Source organism: Quercus suber, unplaced genomic scaffold (genome assembly GCF_002906115.3).
Source record: "Quercus suber isolate HL8 unplaced genomic scaffold, Cork oak 2.0 scaffold_76, whole genome shotgun sequence".
Lineage (NCBI taxonomy): Eukaryota > Viridiplantae > Streptophyta > Magnoliopsida > Fagales > Fagaceae > Quercus > Quercus suber.
Genome location: NW_027069541.1, coordinates 1,795,876 through 1,811,332, shown reverse-complemented (window position 1 = coordinate 1,811,332; position 15,457 = coordinate 1,795,876). Strand labels below are relative to the sequence as shown.

Genomic DNA, 15,457 nt, shown 5'->3' with positions numbered 1-15,457 from the left:
TCTGGTGCAACTAAATCTAAAGAAGCATGGGAGATTTTAAAAAAGCAATTTAGTGGCTATGACAAAGTAATTTCTATTAAACTACAGAATCTTTGGAGAGGATTTGATAACTTGCAAATGAAAGAAAATGAAACTGTGCAAGAATTTTTCTCTAAAGTTTCGGCAATAATAGATCAGATTAGAGGCTATGGTGATAATATAAATGATCAAAAAAATTGTAGAGAAAATACAGAGAAGTTTGTCAGTAGAATTTGAAAATGTGGTTGCTGCAATTGAAGAAGCTAAAGACTTACCAAAGCTTACACTAGATGAGCTTTGTGGATCTCTTGAAACACATGAAAAAAAGGATGTGTAGAGCTTCTTTAAAAAAAATAAAAAAAATAAAAAAGTCCTATGTAAATAATATTACCGATATGGATTCAAATGAAAGCCTGCCAAGTTTGCAGCGTCTGTCAAAGCAACCTTCCAACTGTTCACTTTGTCTTCAGGGCCATTCAGGAGCGCCTCCGCGAAATTGCCCTCCTGATTTCGCACCTCAGATGGGGAGACACCGTAGAAAATAGGGATCACCCTTTGACTGAACAGCCTTTTGCATTCCATGATCTTAACCAGCTCATCCAGGCACCCATCTGAATTATCATAGTTTTTAGAGAACATCACAATTGCAATCTTTGATTTCTCGATTGCCTTCATTACTTTTGTCCGAGTAAATTCCGATCTATACACGCGAATCCCTTCACGGTCTAAAGCGACAAAGAGATGGCAGGTAAAGCTTTTGCGGGTATCTTCGCTAAAACTAACGAAGACCTGATATTCATAGGTCAACGTTGGGGAGTTTTCTTGGCCCACGGAATGAGCCATGGTTCCAAAACTAAGAATTAATTGAAGTGCGCTGCTAAATCTCAAGAAAAGCAAAGGAACGAGGACGGATAAGGACGGAGCGAAACGAACCATGGTTGAAAGTTGAAACACACAGGAGAAAAGAAGCAAGGTGCAGAAAGGGGAAGAAGAATTAGGTTCAAATGGTAGTGGGTTGGGTGGATTTTGTATATCCTGTACTATATGCCAGGTACTAGGACTGAGCACTTGACCCGGCCCATCATAAAACCGACCCGACTAGATCCGACCCGACAGGTTTTGGCAGTCTGAGAATATTCGGGTCGGTTTCGGGTCTTCGGGTTTCTGTCTGGTTCGGGTCGGTATTGGGTCGGTTTCGGGTCATATAAATACCCTAAGTCTGAACCCAATTTTTATTTTTTTAAAAAAAACCCTACGTTGGTCTCTCTCCGCCTGCCTCAGCTCTCTTTATTCTTCAAAGGCTTAAACCAGTGTCAAGCTATTTGCTCCATTTATCTCTGTGTAAGTCCCTTAAATTTTTTCTATCACACATTCCCTTTTAATTTTCCCGAGAAAATCCCTGGAATCGTTTTCGCATTGAGCAAAATCGTATTGGGCAATTTTTGTTAGGTTTTTTTGTTTTCCACTTTCGGTGAGAATCTCAACGGTTCTATATATATATATATATATATATTTGAATTGTTTTTTGCCGAGTTTCAGAGTGGGTTTGAATCCGGTAGTTGGGTTTTTAATACTTTCGGATTTTGGGGTTTTTTTCTATGTGAATATCCTGTTTGGGTTTGATTTTCTTGCGTTTTGTGATGTGGGTTTGGCTTGAATCATTTTTTTTAAGGACCCATTTCGATTTTTTTTCAGGTTTTTAACTAAAGAGCTCTTCTGCCTCTCTCTGGGGTTTCACTATTTTGCTTTTTCGCCAAGGTAAAAGACCTCTCTGCCACAAAATCTTTGAAAGCTTTACTCTGTTTCTCTGTTGGATTCGTGTACTTTTTTAGTGTTCTGTTTGCTTTAGTTTCTTAAACCAAAGAACCCATGTCCTGGATTATTGTAACTTGTATGGTTTCAAATTGCTATCCCTTAATTCTATAATTTTAAGGTAAATTGAAATAACAAGACCCTAATACTATTTTTTTTTCTTTTTTTATTGTTTTTGTTTGATGCCTACCTAGCTCAGATCATGAACAAGCATATAGTTATATTTTTTAAGGACCCTTGTCTTAGTCTCTGATTTTGGGAGTTTTTACATCTTTTAGGAACAACCCTTTTCATATTGATGAAAAAGAACTGCTTTGGATCTAATGTTATGTTGTTTTATTGTGTTTTCTGTGATGTTATGTTGTTTTATTGTGTTATTTTTCTTAGCATGCAAACTAGGACTAATGGGTTTGTGTTGTAGTGTCTGTTTTTCTATGCATTATTTTAGTGTCTATTATCCTCAGATTTGTTTGTGTGCCAACACGAGTAGTGATGCTTGGTTGCTTGTGCTTCTCATTTTTACAAAATCTTTGATTGATGCAGCTCTCAAAGCTGCAATAAAAATAGTATGCTGAGTTTTATATTCTTGAATTGAGATTCTTTTTTAATTACATGACATAAAACATACCCCTTCTTTTGTGGCCTGTTTTGATGTTCTCACTAGAGCCTCGCAAGCTCTTTGGCATGTTTCAAGTGTGATTAGTAATATAAATGAACTTAAAAATTCCTTTGAATTTTGAAATTTATGCTGGGTTAGAAGAGTGGCCAATGAAGTAGCTCATACTATGGAAGAATTTGCCTCTCCTCTTAGGTGGTTTTTATCTTGTAATAGGACATCCCTTCTTGAAGTTGTAGAAACAGTATCCTATGTTTTTATTACATGTAGCATCTCTCACATTGTGTGGAGATGACGTAATGTTTGTCATTCAGCAACATATCTTAAAAAACTTGCCTCTTTTAAATTGTAATTTGGAGTTCTCTAAGTCTCAAAAAAGTATAGTGTCATATTTTTTACTAATTAAAATGACCAACAGAGAAAGATTACTTATGGCCCATAGGCCAACTGGTACATCCCCTTGTATGGGGCATGTCCAGGGGTCCATCCTAAGAACACTAAATTGTAATTTGGAGTTCTCTAAAAACACTAAATTCTCAAAATAGCACTCAAGGCTAAGTATTTTCATTAACAAACAAAACTGGTTACAATTTGAAGCCAACCTACTATTATTTATACAAGCTGGATCAAGTTACAGGCACTTGATTGGCTCAACTAATCTTATCTACCAGTGAACTAGACTAAAACTAACCAATTAACAACCTAACCGATTCAGCTTGAACACTTCAGCTAACCTTTTTATTTTGTCAGCTACTATTTAAAGGTTCAACCTAAGAAGTTTTAGTGAGACTTAGATATTGAATCCTTATTTTCTGTTGGCTAAGTTTGCAGCATTATGTCATATCTCTATGTTTTTCTTTTGTGAATGCATTGTTTAATAATTGATTTGTTTTGTGTGGTACTAGGTCATGGATTCAATGGAGCCTACACAACCTGACTAGTTCTTTCTTTGGTGGAAGTGCTATTGTTGGTTCTGTTGAAAGTTGCATATGAGAGAATATCGGGAACTATTGAGGAGTTGAGAACTCTTTACTGAGTATATTATGTTTTTATGTTTTTTTTTTTTTTTTTTTCGTTAAATTTTATGACTATGAAAGTTATAATATTTTACGAGAAGAAGTTTATGATGAAAAGTTTTGTTATTCTTTAAAATGTTTCTAGTTTAAGACAAAGTTACCAATTATCTAATTTAAGTTAAAATAATTATTTTGTAATGAGAATATATATATATATATATATATATATGTATGTATGTATGTATATGATTTTAAATAATTAATATCATATTTGGTGACTTTGTAAGAAATGAAGAAGTTCAATCCGAAAGGTTTTGGTAATATTATTCTGATAAGAAAAAAGAGAATAGTATAAGTTATTATGAATAGTATAAAATACTATGCATGAAAAGTATCAAAAGTATTGCACATGAAGCTAAACCTTAAGAGCACTAACAATAGGGGTGTAAAAACCCCCTAGTCATTATTTTATCAACTAAACAAGAGAAATAACCCTACATCCGGGGGTGGGAACGTAAATTTTCTTACATTCATGTAAAAAATAAATTATTATTTAATCTCATCTTTCTCTCTTCAAGCACAACTCTTAGCTTTCCTCTCTCTCCCATCTCGGCTCTATCTCTCTCGATTCAGAAGCTTGAAGGCTGCAGTGACGGCAGAAGCAAGGGACAACGATGGCAGGGGCAAGAATATGGTGACAGCAGCGGTGGCTTAAAGATTTTTCATTTATGGGTTTTCGTTTCACTTGCCCTGGATCATGGATGGTGGGCTTTGCTCGTCGTGGGTTGTGGGCCATGAGTGGTGGGCTTTGCTCGCCGGTAGTTGCTTGGTGTTTGGGTGGCTTTGGATGTTGGTTTGGTGGTTGTTTGGGTATTGGTTTGATTGGTGGATATTTGGGGCAGTGGGTCTTTGGGTTGTTTGGATTGGTGTCTAGCTAGATTGGCCTTGGGTGGGTGGTTGGCTGTATTTTATATTATTTTATTGAGCTGTATGTAAAAGTAGAAACTAAATGTTATGTGAGTTGTAAAATGAGATAGTAAAATAGATTAAATAGGTTTTTAAGGCATCCAGAACTTTCTTGGCATCTTAGGTGCAATCAAATCTGTTGGATGATAACGCTGATATGTTGTCTGGACTTCGAGTAAAGAAGACTGGTTAGTCCAATTCAAAGATACTCTATTTGAAAATAAGGGAGTCCACTCAGAAGTATCATTATGACCGAATGAGTCATTTTGCGAGGGGATGACTGGTACGGCGTGTTGACCAGAGACATCAATCTGACGGCAGGATGGGGCGGCAGCAGATTTCTCATTTAATATTTTCTTAATGTTCTCCACAATTTCCTCTATGAAGTCTGACTCTAGACTGCAAATGCAAACGTACTCACAATTATTTTTTTTAAAAGAATAGAGTCAGTGATCAACTATGAAATTTCCCCCTTTTACAAAAAAAAGAAAAAAGAAAGAAAAGGAAATGAGCTATGAAAAATGGAACGAAAATAATAAAATGCCAAAAATCTAATTGCTTATTCATTAAAATTTAATTGATTTACAGTATTTCCACGGCAAATTGGAACCAACTACTTCCAAGCAACTAACAACCAAAAAAGTTCAACATTATAATAACAATATGAAAATTTGGATGTTCACTAGAAATAGTAAAACATAAAACTAAAAAAATATTGGTTTCGAATTGAAAAGGGTGTCAGCTACCATAAAATGGAGAATGGTAGCATTCTCATCACACACACACACACTTTTTTTGAGAGAAATGGTTGTTCTTTTACCCATCTGCTATTTGTAGATGACTCCCTCCTGTTTTTTTGACATGATAACAAATCCTTGAGCTCTATTCAGAGAATTCTTGACTGGTATTGTACCCTATCTGGCCGGAGTGTTATTCTAGCTAAGTCTGATCTTTATTGTTCACCAAACATGCCAAGAGAGGAAGAAGAGACTCTTGCCAGGACTTTGCAAGTCAACTTGGTTCAAGTTCCTTCTAAATATCTTGGCCTAAGTTTTAAATTGAGGGGTAGAAGGGTTGCTGACTTCAATTTTCTAGTGGAAAAACTCAAATCTAAACTCCAAGGGTGGAAGGCAAGACTGCTCTCACTAGCTGGTCGAGCCACTCTTCATCTCACAAGATTTGTGGGATTTAATTGAAGAAGGCTATGAACAGCCAGAAGATATGTCAACTTTGGCAGCCGCAAAGCTAAAGGAGTACAAGCAAAGAGATGCAAGGGCTCTACTCTTCATCCAGCAAGGGCTAAGTAAGACTATTTTCCCTAGAATTTCTGGTGCAACTAAATCTAAAGAAGCATGGGAGATTTTAAAAAAGCAATTTAGTGGCTATGACAAAGTAATTTCTATTAAACTACAGAATCTTTGGAGAGGATTTGATAACTTGCAAATGAAAGAAAATGAAACTGTGCAAGAATTTTTCTCTAAAGTTTCGGCAATAATAGATCAGATTAGAGGCTATGGTGATAATATAAATGATCAAAAAAATTGTAGAGAAAATACAGAGAAGTTTGTCAGTAGAATTTGAAAATGTGGTTGCTGCAATTGAAGAAGCTAAAGACTTACCAAAGCTTACACTAGATGAGCTTTGTGGATCTCTTGAAACACATGAAAAAAAGGATGTGTAGAGCTTCTTTAAAAAAAATAAAAAAAATAAAAAAGTCCTATGTAAATAATATTACCGATATGGATTCAAATGAAAGCCTGCCAAGTTTGCAGCGTCTGTCAAAGCAACCTTCCAACTGTTCACTTTGTCTTCAGGGCCATTCAGGAGCGCCTCCGCGAAATTGCCCTCCTGATTTCGCACCTCAGATGGGGAGACACCGTAGAAAATAGGGATCACCCTTTGACTGAACAGCCTTTTGCATTCCATGATCTTAACCAGCTCATCCAGGCACCCATCTGAATTATCATAGTTTTTAGAGAACATCACAATTGCAATCTTTGATTTCTCGATTGCCTTCATTACTTTTGTCCGAGTAAATTCCGATCTATACACGCGAATCCCTTCACGGTCTAAAGCGACAAAGAGATGGCAGGTAAAGCTTTTGCGGGTATCTTCGCTAAAACTAACGAAGACCTGATATTCATAGGTCAACGTTGGGGAGTTTTCTTGGCCCACGGAATGAGCCATGGTTCCAAAACTAAGAATTAATTGAAGTGCGCTGCTAAATCTCAAGAAAAGCAAAGGAACGAGGACGGATAAGGACGGAGCGAAACGAACCATGGTTGAAAGTTGAAACACACAGGAGAAAAGAAGCAAGGTGCAGAAAGGGGAAGAAGAATTAGGTTCTTTTTTGTGTGGTTATTAATATATATATATATATATATATATATCCAAAGAAAGACAAAGTTCCACCTTATTCTTCTCTCTACTCTTTCAAAATATCTAGAACATCCAAGAAGCCCTTTCATACCCACGGGTCCAACACCAAAAAAAAGAAAAGCTCTCAACTCTTCTCTCTCTCTCTCTCTCTCTCTCTCACCTGGGGTCCAGCAACAAGAAGGAAGTTTCTTTCAACTCTCTCAAGCTCTCTACCTCTCATACTTTTGAGTCCAGCCACTAGTAAAGGGAGATTCTTTCATGAAAGAGTGATTCTATTTCTATTTCCCCCCAAGAACTAGAAACTTGATAAGGGTTTTAGCTACTCTCATCTTAGAATCCATGATTCTTCAAGGAATTTTTAGTAATGGTATTTGTGGTTTGTGAAATTAGGAAATTGTGAACTTGTAAGTCTATATATATATATATATATAGTTTTTTAAAAAGCATTGAAACTGTGTTGGTGATTTGTTGAAGGTAGATTAGGGTTTTTACTAATTAATGATTGTATATGATTAAGGAAGTAAGAAAAAGTTAGGATGGGTACTTTTGATGTTACTGTTGGGATTTTTGTTGTATGTAATTTTGCTATAAATAGTTAAATGACTGTATATAAGTGTTTTCTAACATGTCTAATGAGTGTATAAAAATCCCCATATGATAATAAGCTATTTGCAATCATTTTATAATTTTACAAGAAAACGTTTTAAAGCTGCCACTGTGACAGATTCTGTGTTTATACATGATAAATTATGTATTAAATTGTATACAGTGAATTAGGATGCTAGGATAGTTATTATGAATGCTAAGACACATATGGTTGTAATGAAAGTGATCTCACAGCATTTGGATTAATATAAAAATAATGGTTTAATTTCTAATTTGCATGAAATTCTGTCAGGACAGATTTGAGTATGTTGTCTTGTATGATTTTTAGTAAATCATGGTTTTATGATTTAACTCTGAAATTGATATTGTATTTACTAGATATCCAGAGGAGTTGCTCTGTAAAATTGCATGAAGATTGGATGTGTTTAGATAGCCCATTTGTATTTTACAAGTAAGGCATATGCTGCTGAAATGAGTAGTAAACAGTAAATGACACCTCTGACTTTGAGGATTTAATTCTAAAGTTAGGGTGAATGTTTTGAGTTATAAATTAATATGCTTATCATTTGATATGTATGGATCATAGATTAATTTCTTATAACTTGGTTCAAGGTTTAGTACTCTAAAGGAGGGGTTCTAAACCATTCAACGGTTGTATTTATGAAGCTATTTTGTTCATACCGTATGTTGCCTTGTGTAAGTTTACGCATGCACCATTGCTTCCGATCTCAAACACATTCTGAATTGATTTTAAAGCTGTTTGACATGATATGAATATGAACATTAAAATAATGGTTTCTTTATGATTTGGTACATCATGTTGTTTGATGAATGTATTTTGTGTTTGTGGGAACCTCGTTGAGGTGGGATTAAGATTTCCTTAATTTTAAGATATAGGTTCTGAGATGAATGTGTAAGTTTATGACAATGAATAATTGATAGTAATAAGTTTTGATATTTGGTTTAGGTGTTTCCAGCCCCAGGTCTAAGCTCCTTCAACTTTAGGCTTTCGGTTCCTCTGCTTTCAGGTAAGGGATAAGTTATATAAGCATTTGGTAAGTCATGGGGTTATTTTAAAGTATATTTTTCATTAAATGGTTTTTTATTAAAGATATGATATATAATCATGTTTCAGAAAAAGATATGTTCGTGAATTCTCGAAATCTTATTTATATGATTTAAGCATATTGATGCTATTACTAATCCCACGAACATAATGTTTAAAGAAGACAATGGAAATGCTTTTATTATGAAATGTTGTGCAAACTTTGAATTTCAGTATGATGTATAAGTATGAAATGTTTTCGGGTTATGTCCTCTGGTGATTTGAACTCTGCCAATAGGGGTTAATTACTGGCTTTCCATGGAAAATGTTATATGATTGGCCATTAAAAGTGAGACTAGCTCTGCTGTACTCGCCCATGTTGGTAACAACCAACTTGTGGAGGATGCCAACCTAACCCCATAGTTGAAGACATGTATTATGATGTGATCCCGAGAATACCTGGCATTGTGGGGAATGCTGGATACCTAGCACAGTGGTGCTAGAAGCCTCTCAAATAAGTACAGACTTATCAGATATGAACTAACTAATATTTTATGAATAGCTATATTATTTTACTGATCATGAGAGAATGATTTTGTTTAAATGCACTATAAAAAGTTAAAAGCTCTCATGAAAAGAAGAAGTTTCTGATAAAGAAAAAAAAGATGTTCTTTAAAGATAAGAGTTTCTGAAATTTTGTCGTGCTTTCAAGATAAAGAATTTGATGAAAAGGTTTTGGCATTCTATAAGGACAAAACTTCTGATGAAAGTATAAATTTATGTTAAAAAGTTATCAGATATTTGTTCTTTATGAAACGTTAAATTTTATGACTATGAAAGTTATAATATTTTACGAGAAGAAGTTTATGATGAAAAGTTTTGTTATTCTTTAAAATGTTTCTAGTTTAAGACAAAGTTACCAATTATCTAATTTAAGTTAAAATAATTATTTTGTAATGAGAATATATATATATATATATATATGTATGTATGTATGTATGTATATGATTTTAAATAATTAATATCATATTTGGTGACTTTGTAAGAAATGAAGAAGTTCAATCCGAAAGGTTTTGGTAATATTATTCTGATAAGAAAAAAGAGAATAGTATAAGTTATTATGAATAGTATAAAATACTATGCATGAAAAGTATCAAAAGTATTGCACATGAAGCTAAACCTTAAGAGCACTAACAATAGGGGTGTAAAAACCCCCTAGTCATTATTTTATCAACTAAACAAGAGAAATAACCCTACATCCGGGGGTGGGAACGTAAATTTTCTTACATTCATGTAAAAAATAAATTATTATTTAATCTCATCTTTCTCTCTTCAAGCACAACTCTTAGCTTTCCTCTCTCTCCCATCTCGGCTCTATCTCTCTCGATTCAGAAGCTTGAAGGCTGCAGTGACGGCAGAAGCAAGGGACAACGATGGCAGGGGCAAGAATATGGTGACAGCAGCGGTGGCTTAAAAATTTTTCATTTATGGGTTTTCGTTTCACTTGCCCTGGATCATGGATGGTGGGCTTTGCTCGTCGTGGGTTGTGGGCCATGAGTGGTGGGCTTTGCTCGCCGGTAGTTGCTTGGTGTTTGGGTGGCTTTGGATGTTGGTTTGGTGGTTGTTTGGGTATTGGTTTGATTGGTGGATATTTGGGGCAGTGGGTCTTTGGGTTGTTTGGATTGGTGTCTAGCTAGATTGGCCTTGGGTGGGTGGTTGGCTGTATTTTATATTATTTTATTGAGCTGTATGTAAAAGTAGAAACTAAATGTTATGTGAGTTGTAAAATGAGATAGTAAAATAGATAAAATAGGTTTTTAAGGCATCCAGAACTTTCTTGGCATCTTAGGTGCAATCAAATCTGTTGGATGATAACGCTGATATGTTGTCTGGACTTCGAGTAAAGAAGACTGGTTAGTCCAATTCAAAGATACTCTATTTGAAAATAAGGGAGTCCACTCAGAAGTATCATTATGACCGAATGAGTCATTTTGCGAGGGGATGACTGGTACGGCGTGTTGACCAGAGACATCAATCTGACGGCAGGATGGGGCGGCAGCAGATTTCTCATTTAATATTTTCTTAATGTTCTCCACAATTTCCTTTATGAACTCTGACTCTAGACTGCAAATGCAAACGTACCCACAATTATTTTTTTTAAAAGAATAGAGTCAGTGATCAACTATGAAATTTCCCCCTTTTACAAAAAAAAGAAAAAAGAAAGAAAAGGAAATGAGCTATGAAAAATGGAACGAAAATAATAAAATGCCAAAAATCTAATTGCTTATTCATTAAAATTTAATTGATTTACAGTATTTCCACGGCAAATTGGAACCAACTACTTCCAAGCAACTAACAACCAAAAAAGTTCAACATTATAATAACAATATGAAAATTTGGATGTTCACTAGAAATAGTAAAACATAAAACTAAAAAAATATTGGTTTCGAATTGAAAAGGGTGTCAGCTACCATAAAATGGAGAATGGTAGCATTCTCATCACACACACACACTTTTTTTGAGAGAAATGGTTGTTCTTTTACCCATCTGCTATTTGTAGATGACTCCCTCTTGTTTTTTTGACATGATAACAAATCCTTGAGCTCTATTCAGAGAATTCTTGACTGGTATTGTACCCTATCTGGCCGGAGTGTTAATCTATCTAAGTCTGATCTTTATTGTTCACCAAACATGCCAAGAGAGGAAGAAGAGACTCTTGCCAGGACTTTGCAAGTCAACTTGGTTCAAGTTCCTTCTAAATATCTTGGCCTAAGTTTTAAATTGAGGGGTAGAAGGGTTGCTGACTTCAATTTTCTAGTGGAAAAACTCAAATCTAAACTCCAAGGGTGGAAGGCAAGACTGCTCTCACAAGCTGGTCGAGCCACTCTTCATCTCACAAGATTTGTGGGATTTAATTGAAGAAGGCTATGAACAGCCAGAAGATATGTCAACTTTGGCAGCCGCAAAGCTAAAGGAGTACAAGCAAAGAGATGCAAGGGCTCTACTCTTCATCCAGCAAGGGCTAAGTAAGACTATTTTCCCTAGAATTTCTGGTGCAACTAAATCTAAAGAAGCATGGGAGATTTTAAAAAAGCAATTTAGTGGCTATGACAAAGTAATTTCTATTAAACTACAGAATCTTTGGAGAGGATTTGATAACTTGCAAATGAAAGAAAATGAAACTGTGCAAGAATTTTTCTCTAAAGTTTTGGCAATAATAGATCAGATTAGAGGCTATGGTGATAATATAAATGATCAAAAAATTGTAGAGAAAATACAGAGAAGTTTGTCAGTAGAATTTGAAAATGTGGTTGCTGCAATTGAAGAAGCTAAAGACTTATCAAAGCTTACACTAGATGAGCTTTGTGGATCTCTTGAAGCACATGAAAAAAGGATGGGTATATTTTCTACTCAATGTTTTGAACAATCATTTCAATCTAAAGTGAAAAGTACAGACAATAAAAACACAAAAAAATGAACAAGAAAATAAAGCCAGCAGTTCCTCCCAACAAAGGAATCAAACTGGAGGAGGACGAGGAAAACAGAATTTTAGAGGTCGAGGCAGAGGAAAAAGAAGTTTTTCAAGCCAAAGAAAATTTTCTAGTAACTCTGACTCTCAATGCATAATCTGTAAAAAATCTGGACATGAGTCCAAAAATTGCTATTTTTGATGCACTAAGTGTAAAATCCCAATGGGAAGTCTTTTACCTATATTGTTCCACCTGCAAGCCTGCCAAGTCTGCGGCCTCCTTCAATGCAGCTCTCCAATTGTTAACCTTGTCTTCAGGGCCTTTCAAGAGCGCCTCTGCAAAAATTCCCTTCGGTTCTAGCACCTCGGATTGAGATACACCATAGAAAATAGGCAATACTCTTTGATTTAAAAGCCTTTTGCGTTCCATGATCTTCACTAGCTCATCAAGGCACCAATCCGAAGTAGCATAGTTTTTAGAGAACACAACAACTAAAATTTTTGAAGTATCAATTGCCTTCAACAACTCAGGTCCAATCTCTCCCCCTTTAGGGAGATCTATGTCATCTCTAAATGCACCAATCATTTCATGGTCTAAAGCGGCAAAAAAATGGCTGATAAAGCCTGTGCGGAGATCAGCCCCGCGAAAACTAACAAAGACCTGATATTCATGTGTCAATGCTGGGGTTGATAAAGATGGATCAAAGTTTTCTTGGCCCTCGGAATGAGTCATGGTTGCAACACATAGAAATAATTGAGGTGAGACCAGTATGCCTAAACTCAAGAGCAGAGCAGCAAGGACTGCAGAGGAACGAGCCATGGTTGCAAGGCAAAGGGATGAAAGGAGCAAGAACTCGTTTCTTTGGTATTTCTCTCTCTTCTTCTTTTCCTTTTAGCTTTCCAAGTTCTCTCTGCCTTTCTTTTTTGTTTCTGCAAGAATGTAGTGTGAATTTTTTTTTAGATGAATCAGAGACAAAAGCAAAAATGAATACAAGTTCTACAACTCAGTGAAACTGTGCACCACACAAACAACACCAAACCACACAGCGGTACAGGACAGCAGATCCTCTCCTACACTGCACAAGTACAACTAATACAAATAGCAGCAATATTACATATCAGAGAAGAAGAACTACACAGAAATTTAAACAAAACCCAAAACTGCAAATCATCTTCGGTTCTTGAAAACTTTAGAAGAGATGCTCCAATTTGCACATAAGACTTTGTTTTACAGTGAAAACTTCACATTGTTGTAAAACTTGATTCGAATTTAACATCCCACTTGATGGAGGTGACAATGGCGCAGGAGCGCACTGCAATGGGTGGTAATTTAACATCCCACTTGTTGTAAAACTTCACCTTTTTGTATAATTCAAGTTTCATAACAACCATAAAAAAAAAAAAAATAAATAAAAAAAAAAAAAAAAAATTATGAGGCCACTGCAATGGCATCTTCAGATAACCGAGCATTTCTTTGAAAGCTAAATATACTAAACAGTAGTGTCAGTTTAACTTTGTGCACGCGGCAGCAATTATTTAGCAATATCACTTTTATGATGAGGGAAGATAACAGTAAATTGGCATGATAACACAAAAGGTTGTTTCTAGTTTTTCATCAACAGATTACAATTGATCAAAGACCCAAATCCACAAACAATTAATCAGTCAAAACAACACAACCTAAACCAAAAATGAAGACCCAAATCCGCAAACAAACAATTACTCAGTCAAAAATGAAACAGAAGCTTACCCAAAATTAAGATCGAAATTCGCAAGTCAACACAAGGCCGATCTGCCTCGGATCTGTGACTGGGCTTTGAGGAGAAGAAAGCGATTTATGATTTTAAAAAAAATAAATGCCGTGGAAGAAAATTCTCTCTCTTAGGTCTGTAACTGGGTTTGGGTTTTGGGAAGAAAGAAATCAAATTCTCTTGTGTATGTGGAGTAGCCGTGGAGGCCAGCGCGTGGAGGCCGGTGGCAGATGTGGACTGATGAAGGCTGGTGTGTGTGAGAGGGAGTGATGAAGGCTCTGTGTGAGAGAGAGTGAAGGAGGCGTGCAAGTGAAAGTTGGTTAGGCAGGGTAAGGGTAGGGTTTCTTTTTTCTTTTTTCATTTTTTTTTTTTTCAATTAGTTTCTGTTTAACTTAAATAATTTAAGTTAAATAGTTTAATTTTAGTTAGTTAATCTGATTCTCAAAAAAAAAAAAAAAAAAAAAAAAAAGTTAGTTAATCTAACTTATCTAATGGGCAGTGGGCTTGAGTAATTTTGGCAAGGCCAAGCCCAGACGCCAGATCCAAGTTTGCCCAATATATTTGCAAGGCCCATATAAATATAAAATATAATAGATTTCGGTTTGGTTTCGGCCGGTTTCAGTCAGTTGTTTCGGTTTTTCGCACACTGGTGTGGGTGCTATTTGGTCTTTTTCAAGTTCCTTTTATTGATTTTGACATACACAGTATCAGACACAACTCACACAAGTAAACAAGACTAAATAAACAGACCCTGAGAGAGAAGAAGAAGAAGAAGAAGAAGAAGAGCTTTTATTAGAGAAGGCCAAGGCTTAGATTGGTGTGCTGAAGGAGTTGTACTGTGTGAATGTCATAGGCAGTACTTCAGGTGAGTGAGACCTTATTATTGTTATTATTATTATAGGAAATTCATTTCTATGTGAGAGAGAAAAAGAAGAAGCAGAAGAGCTTTTATTAGAAAAGGCCAAGGCTTAGATTGGTGTGCTGAAGGAGTTGTATTGTGTGAATGTCATGGGCAGTAGTTCAGGTAAGTGAGACCTTATTATTATTATTATTATTATAGGAAGTTCATTTCTATGTCTTAATATCTATATTTAGTTTGGTTTACATTTTGGCAATTGTCTTTGTTGTTGTAATAAAATGTGTTGTGTAGCTTGTGTTTGGTGTCTGGAGGAATGAGACACAGACGGTGCTTTCTTTAATTGAAGAACCTAAGCTAAGACATAGCAACGTAAATTTTGTTTGCCTTTTTTATTTTATAGTTCATAAAACTCGACTGGTTTGGAGTCCGAAATAAATTTGGCTATCAAACTGAAAGAAACATGAATACACAATACCACTAACTTCACCCACATTTTCTCTCTTTACATGTTTTTAGTTTACTTATGATACATTCATGATTCATAAGCTTGTGATGAAAGGACCTTCAACTTATTGCCCAAAGTACACGTTTCTGCCTCATCTGCAAAGGATGAGAATGAATTTTCACTTGTTTTGAGGGGTCCAAATCATTTTGTAGCTCCATCCCTGCTATTGAGTTTGCATACTTGTTTGACATGAATATGTTGCCAATTTGAGAAGTCCATATGACAGTGGAACTGGTTGAGGGAGTATTTTTTTGCAATAATTTAGTGAATTATAAATATATTACTTGTTCCCTGCTATGTTTTCTGTACACTTGTTGGATGTGTCTGATACAGATCCGACAAAAATATATCCGTAGTAGTATAGTTGGAAAACACAGTTTTGGTTATATTCTATGTTTTGTGTATCAACTTTCTA

General features: G+C 35.5%; 3 protein-coding genes and 2 long non-coding RNA genes across 5 annotated transcripts; 2 read left to right on the top strand and 3 right to left on the bottom strand.

Moving 5' to 3' along the window:
* Positions 1-405: 405 nt before the first annotated feature.
* On the bottom strand, positions 406-861 carry LOC136067537 (disease resistance protein RPV1-like). Its single transcript, XM_065773568.1, has one exon. It carries the CDS (start codon positions 859-861, stop codon positions 406-408), a length of 456 nt encoding a protein of 151 aa, XP_065629640.1.
* A 373-nt stretch (positions 862-1,234) lies between these two features.
* On the top strand, positions 1,235-3,513 carry LOC112015047 (uncharacterized). The gene is made up of 3 exons (XR_002883141.2): positions 1,235-1,359; positions 1,714-1,776; positions 3,352-3,513. It is a non-coding gene; the product is annotated as an uncharacterized LOC112015047 (long non-coding RNA).
* Positions 3,514-3,865: 352 nt separating this feature from the next.
* LOC112015044 (disease resistance protein RPV1) lies at positions 3,866-6,768 on the bottom strand. The gene is made up of 2 exons (XM_024047404.2): positions 6,164-6,768; positions 3,866-4,827 (listed from the first exon to the last, which is right to left on the bottom strand). Exons 1-2 carry the CDS (start codon positions 6,706-6,708, stop codon positions 4,521-4,523), a joined length of 852 nt encoding a protein of 283 aa, XP_023903172.1. The 5' UTR covers positions 6,709-6,768; the 3' UTR covers positions 3,866-4,520.
* A 78-nt stretch (positions 6,769-6,846) lies between these two features.
* On the top strand, positions 6,847-9,882 carry LOC112015045 (uncharacterized). Its single transcript, XR_010628993.1, has 3 exons — positions 6,847-7,211; positions 8,381-8,441; positions 9,851-9,882. It is a non-coding gene; the product is annotated as an uncharacterized LOC112015045 (long non-coding RNA).
* LOC112015048 (disease resistance protein RPV1) lies at positions 9,634-14,039 on the bottom strand. The gene is made up of 3 exons (XM_065773546.1): positions 13,678-14,039; positions 12,167-12,857; positions 9,634-10,582 (listed from the first exon to the last, which is right to left on the bottom strand). The coding sequence occupies exons 2-3, from the start codon at positions 12,745-12,747 to the stop codon at positions 10,276-10,278; spliced, it is 888 nt and encodes a 295-aa protein (XP_065629618.1). The 5' UTR covers positions 12,748-12,857; positions 13,678-14,039; the 3' UTR covers positions 9,634-10,275.
* Positions 14,040-15,457: the final 1,418 nt, after the last annotated feature.

Coding starts and splice junctions, on each gene's coding strand:
- LOC136067537 (XM_065773568.1), bottom strand. CDS start 861: ATGGCTCATTCCGTGGGCCAAGAAAACTCCCCAACGTTGACCTATGAA.
- LOC112015044 (XM_024047404.2), bottom strand. CDS start 6,708: ATGGTTCGTTTCGCTCCGTCCTTATCCGTCCTCGTTCCTTTGCTTTTC. Junction 4,828..6,163: donor TTTCATTTGAATCCATATCG/GTAATATTATTT, acceptor TTGCATTTGCAG/TCTAGAGTCAGACTTCATAG.
- LOC112015048 (XM_065773546.1), bottom strand. CDS start 12,747: ATGGCTCGTTCCTCTGCAGTCCTTGCTGCTCTGCTCTTGAGTTTAGGC. Junction 10,583..12,166: donor TTGCAGGTGGAACAATATAG/GTAAAAGACTTC, acceptor TTGCATTTGCAG/TCTAGAGTCAGAGTTCATAA.